Here is a 22,569-nt window from a genome sequence, read left to right as displayed (position 1 = left end):
GAAGTAAAGTCCCACCATCCCTACAGTGCCAATTGTTCCTGGGTCTGAACACCTACTGTGCCAATTATGAGGGGCTTATACCCTCCCTGTCCCAATGGATTTATTGATTTTATAATACAGAGACTGTAATATGATGAGCTGGAACACACATGATGGGAACACCCAAAGCTTCCTGGTAGACAGCAACTGATTTAAGAATTAGGACAGGGAGATCTCACCGCTGGATCATCTGAGGAGCCAGTACCTGATGTAGCCCACCAAACTTTACTTAGAACTAAAATAATCCCTCCTGGATGAAATGACCCAACAAATTTGTGAACACAATCCATAAGGCCCCGTACACACGTCCGAGGAACTCGACGGGCAAAACACATCGTTTTGCTCGTCGAGTTCCTTGTGAAGCCGCCGAGGATCTCGGCGAGCCGAAATTTCCCATTGAACAACGAGGAAATAGAGAACATATTTCCTCGCCGAGATCCTCGTCGGCTTCCTCGGCCGAAAGTGTACACACGGCCGGGTTTCTCGGCAGAATACGGCTCCGACCGAGTTTCTGGCTGAATTCTGCCTTACACGCTTCATGAATGTCCCAGGGAGGCATATTCCACCTCGGGGTCACGCTCCCGTCCTTTGTCCTTTTCACTTAAATTAGCGCTGATGGAGTAGGAGGTCCCATCCCGGGAGTCTTCATGTGTTCCTCCTGACGAGGCAATGTTCTCATACTAAAACAAGAAGAAGTGGGGAGTACATATCAATACATTGCACTAAATCTCACAAATTTCAGATTTGCTATGATGAAGGGAAATCCAGAAATGGTCATTTTGTCTAAGTAGGACCCTAAAAATCGTTTTATTGGTTGAAGAGGATCACAGCAGGGCCGGGAAGAACTAGTGGTGAAGATGGAGGCGGGTGGGGATTCTGCAGAAACACGTGTCTGGACCTGTCATCAGTAGAAGACAGTACAGACGGAGTTACCGTATATACTCGAGTATAAGCCGAGTTTTTCAGCACATTTTTTTTGTGCTGAAAATTCCCCCCTCTGCTTAGTCACCTTTTTGCGCCTGATCTCCTGGACTTTGGGGGCCGGCAATAGGTCCCCTGACCCCAAACGTAGCACACATGTAGCCCACTCTTCCTGTACAAGTGTGCAAAGTTTGTTGTCCGGGGGACCTACGGCCGGGGAGCACCAATTTTTCAAGCCGGGCACCACTTCTATAGACTCCCATGTTAAACGGTAATTTCTCTGGTGACTTTGGGGACCTGGTACTGGCCGGTCGTAGGTCCCCTGGACCCGGAACTTGGCACACTTGTAGCCCAATTTCTCCTCTACAAGTGTACAAAGTTTGTTGTCTAAGGGACCTATGATTGGGGAGCACCGATTTTTCAAAGCCGGGGGACCCCTTCCATAGATTCCTATGTTAAACGTCAATCTAGTCATGGACACAGTGAGACATGGGCACAGTGAGGCATGGGCACAGTGAGGCATGGGCACAGTGAGGCATGGGCACAGTGAGGCATGGGCACAGTGAGGCATGGACACAGTGAGGCATGGGCACAGTGAGGCATGGACACTGAGGCATGGACACAGTGAGGCATGGGCACAGTGAGGCATGGACACAGTGAGGCATGGACACTGAGGCATGGACACAGTGAGGCATGGGCACAGTGAGGCATGGACACAGTGAGGAATGGACACTGAGGCATGGACACAGTGAGGCATGGGCACAGTGAGGTATGGACACAGTGAGGCATGCGGATATGCAGATGGGTATCCTAGGCTTATATTCGAGTCAATACGTTTTCCCAGTTTTTTGTGGTAAAATTATTTGCCTCGGCTTATATTCGGGTCGGCTTATACTCGAGTATATACGCTATATGTGTGAAAAAATCTGCCCCCCTCACGCGCACTACTGCCCCCCTCGCGGGAGATGGACGTGAAGGTGGTGATCAGTGACCTTACCTTAGGAAGCCGGTGACCAGGTGGTGCTGGATCCAGGGTAGGGCTCCTGGAAATTTAGAGGCTGTTGCTGCCCCTCCACCCCTCCACCTGCTGCTCATTGCTCCAGCTTGCCGTGGAAAGAGCTGGGACCCTTGCTTCTCCTCTCGGCCGAACAGGAAGTGGGTTCTGAGACCCGATTGGCCAGGGAGTCTTAAGACTCCCTGGCCAATTGGGTCTCAGGAGCCCGCTTCCTGATTGAGGAGAAGCAAGAAGACATTAGTGAATATTAATTTGCTAATACCACACAACTGGGTGGGCTCAGGGCGCAGTGCTCTGCGCCCCGAGACCACCCTTTTTTTAAGCCAATTAGAGCTTCAGGCTCTAATCACATGCTTTAAAAAAAAAAAAAACATTGAAATCCATGCGTCCGGCGCCCTGCATGTAGATTAGAGCAGTGTTTCTTAACGCCAGTCCTCAAGGCGCCCCAACAGGTCATGTTTTCAGGCTTTCCATTATTTTGCACAGGTGATTTAATCAGTTTCACAGCCTTTTAATACTGAAATACTGAAAACATGACCTGTTGGGGCACCTTGAGGACTGCAGTTGAGAAACACTGGATTAGAGGCCTGGCGCATGGATTAGAAAGGCGCCCCTAATGGAGTGACCACCACTGGTCCAATCTATAATACTAGTACAGCAGTTAATGCTTTTTGTTACCTTCTTCAAAACGAAAAATGAAGATTCGCTTTTGTCATCAACCGTTCTTCTACAAAGTGCATTCCTGATGCTGGGTAAAAAAAAATAAGAATTAAGAAAATCCCTCAAAAAAAAATTATGAAAATAGTCATTATTTACATCATCAATGTGCTTCTAACATGTGATATTCTAATTTTAGTTTATTCAAGCTTACGCAGAAACATTGGCTTAGGGTTGTACTTTCCCTGGCTCCTCCTTTTTCCTGAATCAAAGACGCTAATTACATTTTGAACTCAAGCCTTTCCATTTTCATTGCACACCTTAAAGTGGATGTAAACCCCCAAAATTTTTTATTTTTTTTGATATCACAATGTAGGGCCAGATCCACGTACCTTGGCGCATATATAAGTCCGGCGTAGCGTATCTCAGATACACTACGCCGCTGTAACTTACAGTGTATTTTCCGTATCCACAAAGAATTCGCGCCGTAAGTTACGGCGGCGTAGTGTAACTGTGTCGGCGTAAGGGCGCGCAATTCAAATGGATAAGATATGGGCGTGTTTTATGGCAATTCGTCTTGACCCCACGTAATTGACTTTTTTTTGAACGGTGCATGCGCCGTCCGTGGGGGAATCCCAGTGCGCATGCTCGAAATCAGGTCGCAAATAGTCAATGCTTTCGACGTGAACGTCATTTACGCAAAGCCCTATTCGCGAACGTTTTACGCAAACAACGTAAACGACTGAAAATTCGACGCTGGCCCGACGTCCATACTTAACATTGCGTACGCCTCATAGAGCAGGGGTAACGTTACGCCGGAAAAAGCCTTACGTTAAAAAACGACGTAAAAAATTGGCCGGGCGGACGTACGTTTGTGGATCGCCGTATCTAGCTCATTTGCATACTCTACGCGGAAATCAACGGAAGCGCCACCTAGCGGCCAGCGTAAATATGCACCTATGATCCGACAGCGTACTAAGAAGTACGCCAGTCGGATCGAGCCCACATTCAGTCGTATCTTGTTTTGTGGATACAAAACAAAGATACGACGGGGCATCGTAGAAATTACGTGGCGTATCAATAGATACGCCGGCATAATTTCTTTGTGGATCTGGGGTGTAGAGTATAAGATTTCCTATCATCTGTGCCCAGTCTTGTCACACACAGTTAATCCAGCTCTGAGCAATCCTCTTTTATTGTTCAGTGAAAATTAACAGACTTCCAGATAAAAACCTGTCTAAATAAAAAGTCCTTTCCTCTCTCCTTGCTTTGAGTGACAGGTTATTTACATATCTAGCTTGGACATGTTTATCATATGTTACGTTATGTTTATCATAATATGAGGTGTAAAAATGAAAAAAATTTTGCTAGAAAATTAATCAGAACCCCCAAACATTATATTTTTTTTTTAGCAGACATCCTAGGGAATCAAATGGCAGTCATTGCAATACTTTTTGTCACACCGTATTTTCGCAGCGGTCTTACAAGCGCACTTTTTTGGGGAAAAAAATCACTTTTTTGAATTAAAAAATAAGACAACAATAATTTTTGCCCAATTTTTTTATATATTGTAAAAGATAATGTTACGCCGAGTAAAATGATACCCAACATGACATGCTTAAAAATTGCACCCGCTCGTGGCATGGCGTCAAAAATCTCGATAGGCGACGTTTAAAAAATTCTACAGGTTGCATTTTTTGAGTGACAGAGTATGTCTAGGGCTAGAATTATTGCTCTCGCTCTAGCGATCGCGGCAATACCTTACTTGTGTGGTTTGAACACCGTTTTCATATGCGGGCGCTACTCGCGTATGCGTTCGCTTCTGTGCGCGAGCTCGTCGGGACGGGGCGCTTTAAAAATGTATTTTTTTGTTTTCTTATTTATTTTTATTTAGTTTATAATTTTTTACACTGAAATAAAAAGATCACTTTTATTCCTATTACAAGGAATGTAAACATCCCTTGTAATAAAAAGAAGCATGACAGGTCCTCTAAAATATGAGATCTGGGGTCAAAAAGACCTCACATCTCATATTTATACTTAAATGCAAAAAAAAAAAAAAAAAAAAATTGAAACTGTCATTTTTTCAAATGACAAAATAATATGTTTCTTTAAGACGCTGGGCGGGACTGACTTTTTGACATCAGTTCCGCCCAGCAGAGCTATGGGGACGGGTGGGGGCCATCTTGCCCTCACTCGCATCCCCACACAGCTGCCGAACAGTCCCGATCGCCTCCGCCGCAACCGACGGCTCCGGTAAGCGGCGGAGGGCGCGGGAGAGCGGCGGGAGGGGGGGCCCTTTCCCGCCACCGATAACGGCGATCTTGCGGCGAATCCACTGCGGAGACTGCCGTTATCATTAACAGAACCGCCCACTGAAGAGATGGATATCTCGGTTGTGGCAGCAGCTGCTGCCGTTACCGAGATATCCATCTTTAAAAACAGGACATATTTTGACTATGAGGCGGTGGGCAAGTGGTTAATTTTCACTGAACAATAAAAGAGGATTGCTCAGAGCTGGATTAACTCTGTGTGGCAAGACTGGGCACAGATGATAGGAAATCTTATTCTCTACATTTTGACATCAAAACAAGGAAGTGGGAGGATTTTCCTTTACTACTTGCTTTGCCTAATTCCCTTAAAAAGGCAAGTGTGATATTTTTTACTTTTAGTTGTGTGTGATGTGCTCTTTTTTTTTCTGTTTAAAAATAACAAACATGTTATACTTACCTATTCTGTGCAGTTGGTTTTGTACAGAACAGCCCAGATGCTCCTCTTCTCGGGTCCCCCGCCGGTGCTCCTGGCCCCTCCCTCCTGCCCCCACAGCAAGCGGCTTACTATGGTGGCACCCAAGCCGAGCCACTGTTTTGTGTGTCCATTCAGATACGGAGCTGCAGCCCCACCCCTTCTCTCTTATTGGCTCACTGACTTTGATTGACAGCAACAGGAGCCAGTGGTGCTGTCCCAGCCAATCAGGAGGGAGAGTCCCGTACAGCCGAGGCTCTCGTGCAACATTGCTGGATCGAGATGTGCTCAGGTAAGTCCTTATAAGTCCAGGACTTTTCTTTAAATAGCAACCCTTTTAATGACCTAAAGGAGGCAGCTAAAATGTTCACTTTCTAGCCAATCAGGAAATAGTAGGTAGATTGGCTTGGGCACATTTTATATATCCCTCTGGTGCGCTGATCATTGTGGTTGGCTGAGCTTTATATATAGTCTGATTGTGTCATATGGGTTCCTCTCACAGCTTACCGTACTCTGAATCGAACAATCAGAATGATGAGCATTAATAGGCTGATGAAGGAAAAGGCCCCCAAGGATGCAAACTTTCCTATAGTAGCCGGACTGTCTGCAAGACAAAAGGACTGCTTGTTATTGAGTCTTCCACTCCCTTAAAAAAAAACTCATTAAAAGCTTATAAAATGCAAAACATTAATAGTCGGGAAATGATGGGACACATGGCAAAAAACTGGGAAGGGTTATAATCATCTCTTAATCTATTCAAGATAAAAAATAAAAAAAAAGCCTTTAATGGATCTTTTTTTAATTTAAATTTTAATGAATTTTTTTTTCACCTTAATGCAATCTATGCATTAAGGTGAAAAAACATTGAATGCTGCCGCCCCCCCCCCCCCCCCCCCGAGCCCCCGTTACACTTACCCGACCCCTCGAAAGTCCTGCGCGGTCCCGATATCCTCTTCGCTGCTCAGCCTGGCCGCTGATTGGCTAGAGCAGCGCAGCCATTGGAGGCCCGGTCAGAGCGGCGGAGGTGGGGATGTCCCCTCCCACCCCTCCGGGATAACAACTGAGCGGCTTTTAGCTGCATCGGTTGTTATCATCGTAAAGCTGATCGCCTGCTCTAAACAACAGTAACGGGATGATGCCTGCAGCTACGGACATCATCCCGGTATACCCCGAAAGCCGAGGACACATATCTGCGCACGCTTGGCGGCAAGGGGATAATGTTTGTGGGTTCTGAGTAATTTTCTAGAAAAAAAAAAGATGATTTTTACATGTAGGAGCAAACTGTTAGAATTGGCCCGGATGGGAAGTGGTTAAGGGATGGGTCAGTCTGTAAAAGTGCTCCATGAAGTAGACAGCTTCTGCTATACTCTCTTGTCAGCTAACTCTTAGCACTTTGGGAATCCTTTGTCGTTTGAGAAATTTTATTTTTAAAATGTCAAATATTTGTACTCGTTTTTAACTGAAGAAAAGAGACATTGAGAGTGTGTCCATGTAGGAGCTATCGTATCCGATTAAACATAAAGGGGCAGATCCACAGACAGAGTACGCCGGCGAATCTACTGATACACCGGCATACTTTCAAATTTCCTGCATTGTATCTTTGTTTTAAATCCTCAAAACAAGATACGACGGCATCTGGGTTAGATCCGACAGGCGTACATCATTGTACGCCTTCGGATCTAAGATGCAATTCTTCGGCGTCCGCTGGGTGGCGTTCCCTTCGTTTTCCGCGTCGAGTATGCAAATTAGCTATTTCCGACGATCCACGAACGTACGAGCGGCCGGCGCATTCCTTTACGTCGTCTCTAGTCGGCTTTTTTCGGCATATAGTTAAACCTGCTATTTTGTGGCGTACTCAATGTTAAGTATGGCCGTCGTTCCCGCGTATAATTTCAATTTTTTTATTTTTTTTGCGTAAGTCGTTCGTGAATCGGGATGGACATAATTTACGTCCAGGTCAAAACCAATGACGTCCTTGCGACATCATTTTGCGCAATGCACTGCGGGAAATTTAGGGACGGCGCATGCGCAGTTCGTTCGGCGCGGGGACGCGCTTCATTTAAATGAAACACGCCCCCTACCCGCCCAATTTGAATTCCGCGCCATTACGCCGCTTGAGATACACTACGCCGCCGTAACTTACGGCGCAAAATCTTTATGGATTCGAACCAAAGCCAGGTACGGCGGCGTAGCGTATCTCAGATACGATGCCCGGGGGCAGATCTTTGTGGATCTGCCCCGTAAAATTTACAAGAGATGTGAATCTAGCATGCATAACAAGCTTTGTCCAGCTCCTGGGTTGGTGTCTTCTAAATAAACTATATGGCCAAAAATTTATGAACACCTGACCATCCCACTTACATAAGTATTAGATGTTGAGAAATAAAACAGAAACAAACTCACCCACAGAGCTGACACTTACTTGACACATGTAGAAAGACTACATTCGATCTCCTCTCACCAACAAAATTGCTTGCCAAGCAAGAATACTCCCCAGTGTCTTTTATTTGTACATTTTTCAGCTCAAACGAGTCATTATCCGCGCTCAAAGAGACATTGTTCAGATAAAATTCATAATTAATTGGAGTTGATTTGCCTTTGCTGGTGCACTGTAATGTCACGTCCATGTGTTCAATTACATGATCTCCGGGGATGGCAATCAGAGTTACATTTTTCGGAGCATCTGCCAAAGAAGAAAGTTGGTTTAGTCATTGAATTTCTCATCAAGATATCTCACGCTGAACCCTGCGGCCGCAGTTAATTTTTTTCAATAGCAAGCTTAGACCTGCTGGTGGACACTGGTATAGCGATCCACGGGAGCAACAGCGCCACCAATGGGTGAACCCTTTCCTGACAACGTCCTACAGAATTTTCAGCTTCACCGGTATATTTCCCAGCACCTTCTGCCTTTACAGATTCACAAAATGTTTGAATCAACCGATGTTGTAATGGTGCACAATGAAAACGTGTAGCTTTCTGAAACTAAAAGGCAGCCTTCATCCGCCCGCTGGCTTGTAGACAATTTTGGGCAATTTTTGTGCGGGGACCCTGATACAGACTCCTTCTTCTCCCTAATTTCTCAGTGATGGGCAGTGGGCACCCCTCAGAGATGCAGCTTGTCACGCTCTCTTCATGAATACACTGAGGCCCCGTACACACGACCGAACATGTCTGCTGAAACTGTTCGGTCGTGTGTACGGCCGATCGGACAGGATTCCAGCGTACATTTGCCCGCCAGACAAATGTTTCTAAACTTGCTTAGAAATATGCCCGCTGGAATCCTGTCCGTCGGACAGGTTCGGTCGTCTGTACAGACTTACCGTACATGTCCGAGCGGCCGCCATCCCTCGCATGCGTCGAATGACTTTGACGCATGCGTGGAAGCATTGGCCTTTCAGCGTCGCGCACGTCGCCGCGGCGACGGCGCGAACACGTCACCGCGATGTCTGTCCGCGCGGATTGTCTCTCATTTCTGTATGATGGTGTGTACAGCCATCATACAGAAATCTCCGGGCGGGCATGTCCGCTGAAAACGGTCCGGCGGACCGTTTTCATCGTACATGTTTGCCCGTGTGTACGAGGCATGAGAGCTGCTTTTATTTTGTTAACTAGGTGGTGGTCCGTACCATTAAAAAAAAGTGCTCTCAGTTGGACTATAAGGCACTTTCTCTTATATAACCATCGCCGTTTATATATTGTTTGCTAATGGCGGGTCTACTTTACTTGCTGGCTTATGGAAAGTAGATTCTATACTTACAATGAATGTCCACCATAACCTCCGGTGACCTAGTACGTCCCACAGAATTTTCAGCTTCACAGGTATAATTCCCAGCATCTTCTGCCTTTAAAGATTCACTAAATTTTTGAATCTTATTTCCGTTCTTGTACCATATAATGTCGGTCACTTTTGGGTTGCTGCTGTTGACATCGCACCGAAACAGGACCTTGTCTCCTTCAACAAAAATGATCTTGTCTTCTTCAGAAAATGTTCTATTTAGCTCTAGGACTACCATTGGCAACCTTGGAGCATCTAAGGTAGGTAAAAATAAAATCTATTATTCAAAGGTAAAGAATATGTAAATCCAACAAGTCATACTCCAGAGAAGCCCGTAGCAAGACACAGGCTTAGGCGCAGGGGTAGCAGGGCAAGCAGCAGTTATAGGGGTTAATTGAGGGAAGTGTAGCTGGTCAAGGGAGTGGGGGTGGCCTAAGTAAGTTTTTCTTGGGGTAGGAGGAGTCAGTGTCCGATGGTCAATCTCAGGTCACCGGACGAAAAAGGAGCTCCCACCCTCCCGCCCTAATTTTGTTTGGAATGTACCGTATTTATCGGCGTATAACCCGCCCCGGCGTATAACGCGCACCCCAATTTTAAGAGAGAATTTTCTGGAAAAACTACAGTTACAGTTATTCATAATCATTATTTAACATTAGACACAAACTTTTTATGAATTCTTAAAATTACTTCTTATTCTCCCATCTAGACTTTCATGATGTCACAAAAAATAAGCAGAATTTCTTTTACCTGACACCTGTAGCGCGGCTTGGGGCTTCAATACCCAAATGTTCAACATTCTCATTCTGTGGTGAAGGGGAGGGTGAGTAAACCATTAAACGCGGGCAGAGCGGCAGCACTGGCCGAGACTGTAGCGCGTACCTATGGCATACCTCGGAGGGGAAGGAGGGGGACGAGCGCCCGCCGGAAATCACCGCCGGAAATCACCGAGGCGGGACTGTGCGTGTGTGACGTGACAGCCGAGTGAGAGCCGAGAGGAGATGATGGCTCGGTGATTTTCGGTATACGCCGATAAATACGGTATTTATGTTGGTTTTTGGGCAAAGAATGTAGCGGTTGGGGATCTTTGGAAGCACTCAAAATCAGAACAATATGGCATAAGTGGGGAACCATCATGGTATGGTATCCTCGGTTAGATGCCAGTTACCAAGGTTTAACTGGCATTTGGAGATGGTATCAGCGTTGGAAGGTGCAGAGTGGTATTGTCCTCGAGTTGGCATGCTGCGAATGGGGACCTTTGGCAGTGCCTTCAATGACCCACAACATGTTTACAATGTATCTGGGAGAGTATTGTTTGTAAATAAATGTTATGGTTAAATGTTAATAAAATGGCCGGCGCCATTACTTGGATGAAAAAGTCTCCTGTTCTCTTTGTATTACTTCCTGAATACACAAGGCCCCATATATGGGTACCACTTGGTACAGCGTGTAGCCACAACCTGCCATAGACTTTGACAGGTTGCCTGCAGAGGGGCTGGACACTGTATCTGTTTCCCCCAGGCACACTAAAATGCTGTGAAAAAGGGGCATTGAGCCTTGGTATTACAGCCCTTGACCCTCCCCCTCCCCCAGCCACAAGTTAACATGGCTAGTGGCCAAATTAAATATTTTTACTTTGGAAACGTGGATACTGTGAAGCTTTCATCTTTACATGCAAGTTTGGATTGTTTTAAATAAAGTTGGTTGAATTAAGTTGCAGGAAGCGATCTCTGGCCCTGCTGGTTGTGGTTGCGCTGGCTGGTCTCTCAGTGGGATGGGACAGCCACAGCAGGAGGGGGGAACATCCCCTTCCGCTGCTTGTAATAGCAATCTATTGGTTAGTAAGCTGCTCTGATTGCTTTTACAAGACTGCTGGCTCTAAAAAACATTACCGGGGTTATGACTGCAGCACTGTATATGAAAACCAGGAGGAGATATTTACATTGGACATCAATACGTCTCTTTGGTGATTTGCCAGGCCCGATGGCATTTAGGGCGTTACACGAGTACTGTCCAGTATGGGTCCATTCTAACTTCAGAACCATAATATCATCGGTTGAGTTTCTGAGCAGAACTCCATCTTTGTACCACTCGTATCTGCTGGATTCCGGCTTGCTTGTATTTGGTAAACATCTTAAGCTGACCATTTCATTTTCTCTGAAAGATTTGCTTGAAACCCCAAGGACCAGGTCTACACCTTTAGGAGGGTCTAGGGGAAAAAAACTGAATAAAGTGATCTGTATAATTTATTTATTTAACATATTTGTAGAGTTTAGACATATATATTTCACAGAAAATACTAGTGCTGGCCTGACTGGTCTCGGTGCTGGCCTGGCTGGTCTCAGGGTTCTGGCTGGCTGGCCTCAGGGCACCCGGTGCTGGCCTGGCTGGTCTCAGTGCTGGCCTTGCTGGTCTCAGGGTGCTGGCTGGCTGGCCTCAGGGTACCCGGTGCTGGCCTGGCTGGTCTCAGTGCTGGCCTGGCTGGTCTCAGGGTGCTGGCTGGCTGGCCTCAGGGTGCTGGTCAATCTATATATATATATATATATATATATAAATATATATTATAGCAGGGTACAAAAAGGGCTTTTTTTTACAGCTCACTGCACACACAGTGTCAGTGTGTCAGTGTCAGGGCAGTGTGTGTGTGATGGTGTGAGGAGAGGAGACGCGGGCTCACCCTAGCATTGCTGTGTGACTCCGACTCTGCGTGTGACATGTCACACTCAACCGGCTGCGTACTGAAGGACAGGTGGCAGGCGAGGTCAGAGCCTGGAGGAGGAGCTCCGAGTCTGCTCGGCTCAGTTCGCCTGCCCCTGACATTAACTCGAGTCGAGTCCTTCACTATGCGGCGATGCTAGGCATCGCCGCTTAGTGAAGGATCGGCTCGGGTCAGGCTGCTCCAGTCCTGCAAAGGGAACGGCGTTCCTGCTGAGAAAAAAGTGCAGGGACGCCGTTCCTATACGTTACCGCAGGACCCGAGCCCAGTACGTAACGAATAGAAGCTCAGAAGTAACATGGTGACCCTAGTTCAGTATCGGATCCCCTTAAAGGAAAATGGTCATGTGATAAATCAGTGGGCTGCCATTGCCATTTTTCCTTCTAAAAATGCTAACATTGCGTGGCTGAGCAGATGCTCCTTTTCTTAAAGGGTCTGAACAGCTTGGGGGTTGAGCTTTGACTTGAAACAACTCAACTTTTACATATGGAACATATTGGTTTCCTGGGAGTACCAGTTTACATACAGAAGGTTTGTGCTTGCACCCAAAGTCCCTATAGTTAACGATACAATATACAAACTATTATTCTGAAGGTGGTTACGGATTCCCCCTCTATTTATTGTATATATGTATTAACTTGTCTATTCCCATAGTTAGCTAGTCTATAAAAACTCTGATAAGCACAATGATATAAGGTTATCTATGAAAGTAAACACACAGCTTAGTAAAACACTATCTGTCATTTATTTCCCAAGAAAATAGGAATATGCTAACATCCAACACTAACGTAAAATATGAGGCATGGGCACAGTGAGGCATGGGCACAGTGAGGTTGGGCACAGTGAGGCACAGAGGAGCCTGAATTAAAGCAGGGTATTTTTTTTAAGCACCTGATTAGAGCCTTTGGCTCTAATAGGCGTCAAAAAAGGTGAACAGCGGGCGCCATGCTGGGCGCTCGCAGTTCACTTAGCTGTGTGTTAGGAAAGCGAATGAATATTTGCTTTCCTAACACTGAATCGCCAATCAGGTGCTCGGGTCTGTTACCTGTCAACTGATTGGCTGACACAACAGGCGCTGTGATTGGATGCCTATCAGGCATCCAATCATAGCAGAGGACGGGAAGAGAGGACGGAAGAAGACATTGAGGAGTGTGGAGGACATCGCCGCCGTGACTTGCTAACTCACCGAGACACGGTAAGTGCCGGGTGGGTGGGGGATGCACACTGGCAGCATTTGATGGGCACAGTAGTGGCAATTGCTGGGCACACTGGCAGCAATTGATGGGCACAGTAGCGGCAATTGATGGGCACACGGGTAGCAATTGATGGGCACAGTGGCGGCAATTGATAGGCACGGTGGTAGCATTTGATCGGCACAGTGGCGGCAATTTCTGGGTACAATGGCTGTGTTTGATGGACACAGTGGCTACGTTTGCTGGGCACAGTGGCTGCGTTTGATGGCACAGAGGCTGCAATTTATGGGTACAGTGGCTGCGTTTGATGGCACAGTGGCTGCAATTTATGGGTACAGTGGCTACGTTTTATGGCACAGTCGCTGCAATTTATGGGTACAGTGGCTACGTTTGATGGCACAGTGGCAGCAATTTCTGGGTGCAATGGTTGCGTTTGATGGGCACAGTGGCTGCGTTTGATGGGCACAGTGGCTGCATTTGATGGGCACAGAGGCTGCAATTTATGGGTACAGTGGCTGCGTTTGATGGCACAGTGGCTGCAATTTATGGGTACAGTGGCTGCGTTTGATGGCACAGTGGCAGCAATTTCTGGGTGCAATGGTTGCGTTTGATGGACACAGTGGCTGCGTTTGATGGCACAGTGGCAGCAATTTCTGGGTGCAATGGTTGCGTTTGATGGACACAGTGGCTGTGTTTGATGGGCGCAGTGGCTGCAATTGATGTTTTTTTTTTCCAGTTTGTTTGCCCCCCAAACATTTTGAGCACCAGCCGCCACTGATGGGAACCCCTCAGAGGTGCAGCCAGTCATGCTTTCTTCATGAATACACTATGAGCTGCTTTTTTTTCTTTATTTTCTTAACTAGGTGGTGGCCCGTACCAAAAAAACAAAAAAGTGCTTTGAGTTGGACTATAAGGCTCTTTCTTTTATATAACCGTCGCCGTTTATATATTGTTTGCTAATGACGGGTCTACTTTACTTGCTGGCTTATGGAAAGTAGATTCTATACTTACAATGAATGTCCACCATAACCTCCGGTGACCTAGTACGTCCCACAGAATTTTCAGCTTCACAGGTATAATTCCCAGCATCTTCTGCCTTTATAGGTTGAGTGACATTTTTTTGAATGCTCTTTCCGTTCTTGTACCATATAATGTTGGTCACGTTTGGGTTGCTGCTGGTGACGTCGCATCGAATGGTGACATTGTCTCCTTCAACAAATACGATCTTGTCTTCTTCAGTAAATGTTGGTCTATCTAGATCTAATACAACCTTTGGGTACCTGGGAGCATCTAAGATAATAGAAAAATAAAAAAATCTATTATTTAAAGGTAAAGCATATGTAAATCCAACATTTCATATTCCTGATATGAGCCTGCTGTACCAGGGACTTGTATGAGAAAGACTCCTGTTCTCTTTGTGTGAAATCCCTGGTGTCCTCTCTGCATTCCAATTGAAAAACCAACCACACTAGGCATGAGAGCACAACATGGTCAGCTTTCTAACTATACTGGGCACTTGGCCTGCTCTCCTCCAATGATTAGACTTGTCCACGGGGACATGCTCCCCGCATAATCATTCACTGGGAAGCTCAGTGCGCTGCTGTTTCCTTAGAAAGAAACAAAACATTAAAAACATTGAACACAGTTTTTCTTGATGCACCTGAAATGTATTGAGATGACTTAAAGTGAATGTAAAGTCTATTTTTTTTCCTATAAAAATAACAAACGTGTTATAATAAAAAAAAAGGGGGGGGGGGTTGGGTGACGAGCGCAGTCTAAATGCACTAAATCGTGGATCAATAGTATATAAGATTACATCTATAAAACATAAGTTATAATAGCCCATGTTCATGTAATGTAAAATCATATGATGAGCGCAATCCTTAATAAACATGTTATAATTACCTCCTCTGTTGCAGTGGATTTGCACAGAGCAGCCCAGATCCTCCTCTTCTTGGGTGCCTCTTCTGTGATCCTGGCCCCTCCCTCCTGTTCAGTGCTCCCACAGCAAGCAGCTTGCTATGGGGGCATCCGAGCCGAGTTGCAGCTCCGCATGTCCATTCTGACATGGAGACGTGGCCCGCCTCCACCCCCTCTCTCTCCTGGTTGGCTCACTGAATTTGATTGACAGCAGTGGGAGCCAATGGCGCCACACCCAAGCTGAGTCACAGCACCATGTGTCCATTCAGACATGGAGTCCAGGCCCCCAGACCTACCCTCTCTCTCTCTCTCCTGATTGGCTAGCTGACTTTGATTGACAGCAGCGGCAGCCAATGTCACCACTGCTGTGTTTCAGCCAATCAGGAGGGAGAATCTTGGATAGCTGAGACACTCATGGACATTGCTGGACAGAGAGAGACCTGAGGTAAGTATTAGGGGGGCTGAGAGGGGGATGCTGCACACAGAAGGCTTTTTATCTTAATGCATAGAATGCATTCAGATAAAAGAAAACCTTCTGCATTTACAACCCCTTTAAAGTGGTTGTAAACTTCAGAAATTAAACATGAACAAAGCATAACCCTCTAGATCATGTACGTGTCTCAATCCAGAGCACTAAGTGTAATTTCTGTCTGCTGCCTTCTTCCTCTGATATCCACATGATCCACTTCTGACAAGTTTTCCTGACACCAAGAAAAAAATGGTGACCTGGGAGGGACTTCCAGCTGATTGACAGCCTCAGCTCTGTTCCTCTGTGCTAAATGAAGGGGGTTTGCCCCTTTCCCCCAATCAGCTCTCAGAGCTCTCTTCACTGAGCTCTGCAGAGGGTAACTTCAGCTCTATGTCCCCTTTTTTCTGATAGCTCAGACAAGCTTTATAAATTCTGTACTTTGAATGGCTGTATAGAAGACCGCAGATAAACAGGTACAACATGTGTAGGAGGGTTTGTTTAATCTCTGCCACTTTAAACCAAGGGGTTTGATATCTATGTTGCTTTTAATAAATTAACATCACTGTTACTATTACAGGATAAATGATATGAACAAAGCTCTGCGTAATACTCACACATCACATTCAGATCTAGATTATAGGACTTTGCTTCTCCCAGCTTGTTACGAGCCAAACATGTGTAAGATCCGGAATGGTCTTCCTTTATATTGTAGATTGTGAACTGATTACCGGTGTGATTATAGCGCTCGTCCCCATCCTTGTACCAGACATAGAGGGAGACCGGGGGATTTGCTTTGGTAGAACATTCCAGTGTGATATCCTTTCCTTCTACGGGTTCCCCATATTTCTTAATATCTGGTTTGTCAGGAGCATCTGAAAATATTGTAAATTATTACACAAAAAGTTCCTCAATATTGAACCCTACGGACTAAGACTGGGATGCCATTAAAGTTCCTGTGTGTGTAAAGGCAGGTGTCCCAATACTTTTGGTAATATAGTGTATATATATATATATATATATATATATATATATATATATTGTGTAAGAGGTTAGCTCGGAGTCTTCCAAAGCCCTTAAACTTTTTCTGGCTGCTTCTGCAGCCGACGCCTAATAACAATTGATGCATTGTTTGAACAAGGCAGAAATGTATCTCCCGTCTGTGACAACACCCACAGATTTACCTGACTTCCTGTCACAATATATATATGCATAAAAAGCGGAGAGTGCACCATTAAAATTCATTCATACATTTTGAAACCAGAGAACAGAGCGTATGTCTCGTTTATTCTGGGAAATGGAATGGGTCGTGCCTGTCGGATTGTGGAGTGTCGGATAAGCTGTCTTGGGTTGGTGGAATGGAAGATCGTAAACGGTGGTGACCGTTACAGTTATAAATGGGTATATACAGCCTGCCAAACAGGGGAGGGCTGGGCCGGGGGGCAGGGTGTTAATTGCCTCCCAGGCCGCTCTAACTTATGTTCAAAATGGTCGGCAGCCTCTGCCCTTTACCATCTTTTTTTATTCTGCACTAGGAAGTCGGGACGGGGGCACGGCCACAGCGGCTTGCCACTAGCTGTTGCATTCCGGGAGTTGTAGTCCACGCTCAAGCTCCAGGTGGGTGAAAAACAGAGCAGTGCAGAGGAAACTACAACTCCCTGGGACCGGATTCTTGCAAGAGGCAGTGCGTGCCAGGGAGACGGGACGCAGGGCTGCAGAGCTGGGCGCTGGCTGCAACTTGACCCCAGGACCAGGAGCATTACCCCCCCCCCCCAGGAGGCCATGGCGTGCAAGGACCTGCTGAGCTGAGATCATTGAGGTGAGAGACGCTGACACGCCTAGCTGGCCCCCCATCTCCCCCCCCCCACCATACACCCCATGTAACCTGCCCCAGTGATCAGGCTGCATTGATGGTCACTGGAGTTGGCTTCATTGATGGGCACTGGTGAGGCTGCATTGAAAAACCAGGTGGGCCATGGATGGTGAGCTCATTTGACGGTTCAATGGGCCACTTCACTGGACTTGCCCCCCAGGCCTAAGGCTGCCAGTCCTCCCCTGCTGCCAAAATACCATCTCAATCATTACAACACAAAGATAGACTTACACATGACATTGAGCTGGACTGTTGTATTATCAGATTCTCCGTCATCTCCATTAAGGACACATGTGATGTTCTTCTCATTGTCTCTCCGCGATGGGCGGAACATCAAGGTGCTCGCGGTTCGTACTTCACTAGTGTCACTTCTGATATCTATTGTGCTGGTACCGTTTACGTCTTCAACCCAATAGAGACTAATGTTGTTGAAAGGACAGTAGTAACTTATTGAACACGTTAAAGTAACATTTTCCGACTCTCTTATTTCTGGCAGAGGGTCGATTTTTAAGGTCGTCCCAATATCTGAAAAAAAAAAAAAGTGATTGTAAACCCTCACCCATTCAGTTCCAAAAAGAAAAGAGACAGGATACTTCCTCATATAAGTACAGGAGCATCTCAAAAAGTGCTAATATCATCAAAAAAACTATGGGCCGGATTCAAAGAGATTTGCGCATTATTTACGGAGGCGCAGGGCAACGTTTTTGCCCTGCACCCCCGCAAATTTGCTCCGCTGCCCTTGATTCACGGAGCAGAAGCTCCGTGAATTGCGCGGGGCGCGCCGGCAAAATGCCCGGCGCTAGAGCACGCAATTTAAATGATCCCGTAAGGGGCGGGAATCATTTAAATTCGTCGCGTTCCCGCACCGATCGTAGAGCGCATGCTCCGTCGGGAAACTTTCCCGATGTGCATTGCGGCAAATGACGTCGCAAGGACGTCATTTTCTTCAAAGTGAACGTGAATGGCGTCCAGCGCCATTCACGATTCACTTACGCAAACAACGTAAAATTCAAATTTCGCGACGCGGGAACGACGGGTATACGTAACATGGGCTGCCCCTGCTAATAGCAGGGACAGCCTTGCGCGAAAACCGCCGTACGTAAACGACGTAAATTGCGTACGCAGGGCTCGCGCAACGTTGTGAATCGGTGTTAGTATGCAATTTGCATACTATACACTGAGCACAACGTGAACGCCACCTAGCGGCCACCGCAAGAATGCAGCCTAAGATATGCGGGCATAAGAGCCTTATGCCGCGCATATCTTAGGCTGCAGTCGGCGTAACGAGGTTCCTGAATCAGGAGCACTCGTTACGCCGGGGCAAGTAAGCAATTGCGCTGTGTAACCTATGGTTACACAGGCGCAATTGCTTCTTGAATCCGGCCCTATGTATTTCAGTAATTCAATTCAAAAAGTGAAATTCATATACAGTGGAACTTGGGATTACGAGGATAATCCGTTCCAGGAGAATACTTGTAATCCAAACTACTCGTATATCAAAGCGAGTTTTCCCATAGAAGTCAATGGAAACAAAAAATTATTTGTTTTCCGCATTGACTTCAATGGCATGTAATACTGCATGGGGCCAGAGGCGGGGGGGAGGCGCCGGAGAGAGCCTCGGAAACGGACGGAAAGGCCCGAGGACAGTTCAGCTGACCTTGGCAAACCTCGGAAAGACTTCGTTCACGAGCCTTTCCGAGGTTTGCTGAGGTCAGCCGAACTGTCCTTGGGCCTTTCCGGGCGTTTACGAACGGCGCAGATCCGGCGCCCCAGGCCAAACGCGGTACTGCACACTGCTTTGGCCTGAATCCTGCTCGTTTTGCGAGACAACACTCGCAAACCGAGTTAGGATTTTAGGAAATACAGTGCTTGTATTGCGAAACGCTCGTTAACCTCGTTACTCGCAATCCGAGGTTCCACTGTATTCTATAGATTCATCACACACAGAGTTATATAGTTCAAGCATTTCTTTCTTTTAATTTTGATGATTACGGCTTACAGCGAGTGAAAACCCAAAATTCAGTATCTCCGAAAATTTAAATTTTGTAGACTTCTGGTGTCACACTCTAATCCGCTAATGACCATATTTATCGGCATATACCGCGCGTATAGCGCGCACCCCAAGCTGAGAAGGGAAGTTTAGGGAAAAAACTTACATTTTGATGTCTTGCCCGGCGTCCATCGGCGTCCGTCTGCGGCCTTGCGCAGGGTCCTTCCAGCCTTGTCGGTGTCCATCTGCTGTCTTGCCCGGTGTCCATCGGCGGCCTTGTCCGGCATCCGTCTGTGGCGTTGCGCGGGGTCCGTCGAGCCTTGTGGGTGTCCGTCTGCGGCTTTGGGGGTGTCCATCCGCACCTTGCCCGGGGTTGCGTTCCGTTGTGTGTTTGAATTTGGCGCGCTGTGCAGAGCCGGATTTCCTGCGCACTCGGCTTCTCTCGGCTCTTCTCGCGTGGCTGCGGGTGGAACCGAGCCAAGACTAGACGAGACGGCTCGGACAATGCCCGGACAATGTCGGAGACAGCGGGGATCGGCGTATATCATGTACCCACGATTTCCCCCTGATAAATACGGTAACTCAAAACACCTATAAAGGTTTCCCCAGCCTGCTGACTTGACAGTTGTCCAGAAGACAGGGATGGACTGGCCATTGGGACTACAGGGAGTTTCCCGGTGGGCCGATGGCTCAGTGGGCCGGCTTCAGTGACAGCGGACTGCCGCTCCCTCCGCTCCTCTGTCTCTTCCTCCCCGCAGCGCTCACCTCCTCTTCCTCCCCGCAGCGCTCACCTGGGGGGAACAGAGAAGCAGGGGGAGGACCAGAGGAGCGGGGGGGGGGGGGCAGAGGAGCATGGGGGAGGGGACAGACAGCTGACTCAACAGCTATGACCTGGGAGTTTCTCACTTCTGCCTAATCTTGTCCCATAAGGGGGGGGCACCAAACTGATTCTTTGCCCCGGGTGAAATAATGTCTAGCTTCCCCACTGGTACTGCCTATAAGAGTACCAGTACCAGCCGCTCTACTCTAATAAAGTAGAACGGCTAGTGGCTAGTGAAGAGGGAGAGGGGGCTTGGGTGGCCGGGGGGGTGGGGGAGTTGTCTGGCAGCCATGGGAGAGACCTGTCAAAGTGGGGCTAGTCTGGATGAAGTCCAGGGCCAAATTTTTGTCCCAGTCCAGCCCTGCCAGAAGACAATCATTGACACCCTCCACAAGGAGGGTAAGTCACAAAAGGTCATTGCTAAAGAAGCTGGCTGTTCACAGAGTGCTGTATCCAAGCATATTAATGGAAAGTTGTGTGGAAGAAAAACGTGTGGTAGAAAAACCCGTGGAGAAGTTTTCTCCATTGCAGTCAGTAAAAAGCATTACTTACCAGATACTGTCATGGTTAATGTTTTTGACATCCACTTAAAATCTTTATTCTTACTCAACAGCCTCAGATTGTAAGTGCCTTCATCCTCTTTCTGAATATTTTTTATTACTATGGTGCAGTCCGTGTCGGACTTCCCCACATACTGCACTCGTCCAGCAAACGAAGGGTCCGCATCATTCTCATCCTTGCTGTTGTAGACGGTCGTCCCATTAAACTCTCTATTAATAATATCATATGTTGCGTTATAGTACCATATAAATTTGTCAAAGGGTTCTTTCGGTTTGTACTTGCATGGTAGCATGGCACAGGAGCCTCTCCAGACCTCAACTTTATCCAGGAGTTCCACATGGTTATCTCTAACTGTTCCATTGAAAGAACCTGCAACAAACACAGATATCATGAGTTTTATTCAAATCCTAACGATTGGAATTTCCGACAACAAATGTTCGATGTGAGCTTTTGGTCGGATATGCCGACCGTGTGTAGGCTCCATCGGACATTTGCTTTCGAGAATTTCCGACAACAAATGTCTGAGGCCCATATTCTCATAGAAGTTACGATGGAGTATCTCAGGATACTCCATCGTATCTCCCTTTTTTGGCCCGTGTATCTATGCGAGTGATTCTTAGAATCATTTTTGCATAGATACACTTAAGATCCGCCATCTGTAAGTCACTTACACTGGCGGATCTTAAATGCAATGACGCCGGCCGCCGCTAGATGGCATTTACGTGAAGGACTCATTTGCTTATGCAAATGAGCCTTCTACACCGATTCCCGAACGAGTTCGCGTCGCGTAACCGTTGCTAACGTCGTTTGCGTAAGCGGAAACTTACCCCTGCTATATGAGGGGTAAGTTTCCGTAAGTCCCACGTAGGCCATGTTACGGATGGCGTCGGGTCCGCGTCGTGTTTTTTCGTCGGGTACGTCGTTTACGTAAGTCGTTCTTGAATACGACTTTACGTCAATGACGCACACGTCAGCATCATTGACGTTTTCCGCCGAGAACTGGAGCATGCGCACTGGGCTTTTTGAAGCCCGGCGCATGCGCAGTTCATTAGAATCGGGGGCGCGCTTAATTTGAATACAAGCCGCCCCCTTGGAGATCCGCCAGGCTACGCCGGGGCATTTACACTCCGCCGTACCAACTTACGGAGCAAGTGTTTGGGGAATACAACACTTGCTCCTGTAAGTTGGGACAGCGGAGTGTAAGTGCCTTAAGCGCAGCCCGCGGATTTTTAGGGCCAGATTCACAGAAGAGATACGATGGAGTATCTCAGATACACCATCGTATCTCGGATTTTTACTAGTCCTATCTATGCGCCTGATTCATAGAATCAGATACGCATAGATAGGGCTGAGATCCGACAGTGTCACACTGTGTTACACTGTCGGATCTTTTTTTGGATTTAAAAATGGCGCCGGGGGCGTTCCCGCTGATTTACACTGAATAATATGTAAATCAGCGAGATACGCGAAATTCACGAACGTACGCGGACCCGACGCGGTGTTCTTACGTCGTTTCCGTAGCGCGGTACCCGTCGTATACTTACCCCTGCTAAAAGCAGGGGTAAGTATTGTTAAGTATGGCCGTCGTTCCCGCGTCGATTTTGAAATTCCCTACGTCGTTTGCGTACGCCGATTCACGAACACGCGCGTCGCAAGTCCCGCTCACGTCGCAACCACTGACGTCCTATTGACGTCAGTGGGAGCAATGCACGCCGGGAAATTCCCCGGACGACGCATGCGTATTTAAATCGGCGCGGGAGCGCGCCTGATTTAAATATGACACTCCCCTAGCCGCGGAATTTGAATTCCGCTGGGGGAGTTAGGATCCGCCGTCGCAAGTTTGGAGGTAAGTGTTTTGTGAATTTGACACTTTCCTCACAA

General features: G+C 47.1%; 1 protein-coding gene across 1 annotated transcript in view; it reads right to left on the bottom strand.

Annotated features, from left to right (window-relative positions):
- Positions 1-22,569, bottom strand: part of LOC120916161 (B-cell receptor CD22-like) — a 78,514-nt gene that overhangs the window by 54,680 nt on the left and 1,265 nt on the right. Inside the window, exons 2-11 of the mRNA XM_040326982.1 lie at positions 20,680-21,057; positions 17,549-17,842; positions 16,062-16,319; positions 14,070-14,348; positions 11,092-11,358; positions 9,135-9,407; positions 7,800-8,060; positions 5,885-5,981; positions 2,654-2,723; positions 606-719 (exon numbers count right to left, since the gene is read on the bottom strand). Of these exons, the coding sequence (XP_040182916.1) occupies positions 606-719; positions 2,654-2,723; positions 5,885-5,981; positions 7,800-8,060; positions 9,135-9,407; positions 11,092-11,358; positions 14,070-14,348; positions 16,062-16,319; positions 17,549-17,842; positions 20,680-21,057 (2,291 nt within the window). The remainder of the gene's footprint in view (positions 1-605; positions 720-2,653; positions 2,724-5,884; positions 5,982-7,799; positions 8,061-9,134; positions 9,408-11,091; positions 11,359-14,069; positions 14,349-16,061; positions 16,320-17,548; positions 17,843-20,679; positions 21,058-22,569) is intronic.

Source organism: Rana temporaria, chromosome 10, assembly GCF_905171775.1.
Source record: "Rana temporaria chromosome 10, aRanTem1.1, whole genome shotgun sequence".
Taxonomy (NCBI): domain Eukaryota; kingdom Metazoa; phylum Chordata; class Amphibia; order Anura; family Ranidae; genus Rana; species Rana temporaria.
This window is presented reverse-complemented; position numbering and strand designations above follow the sequence as displayed.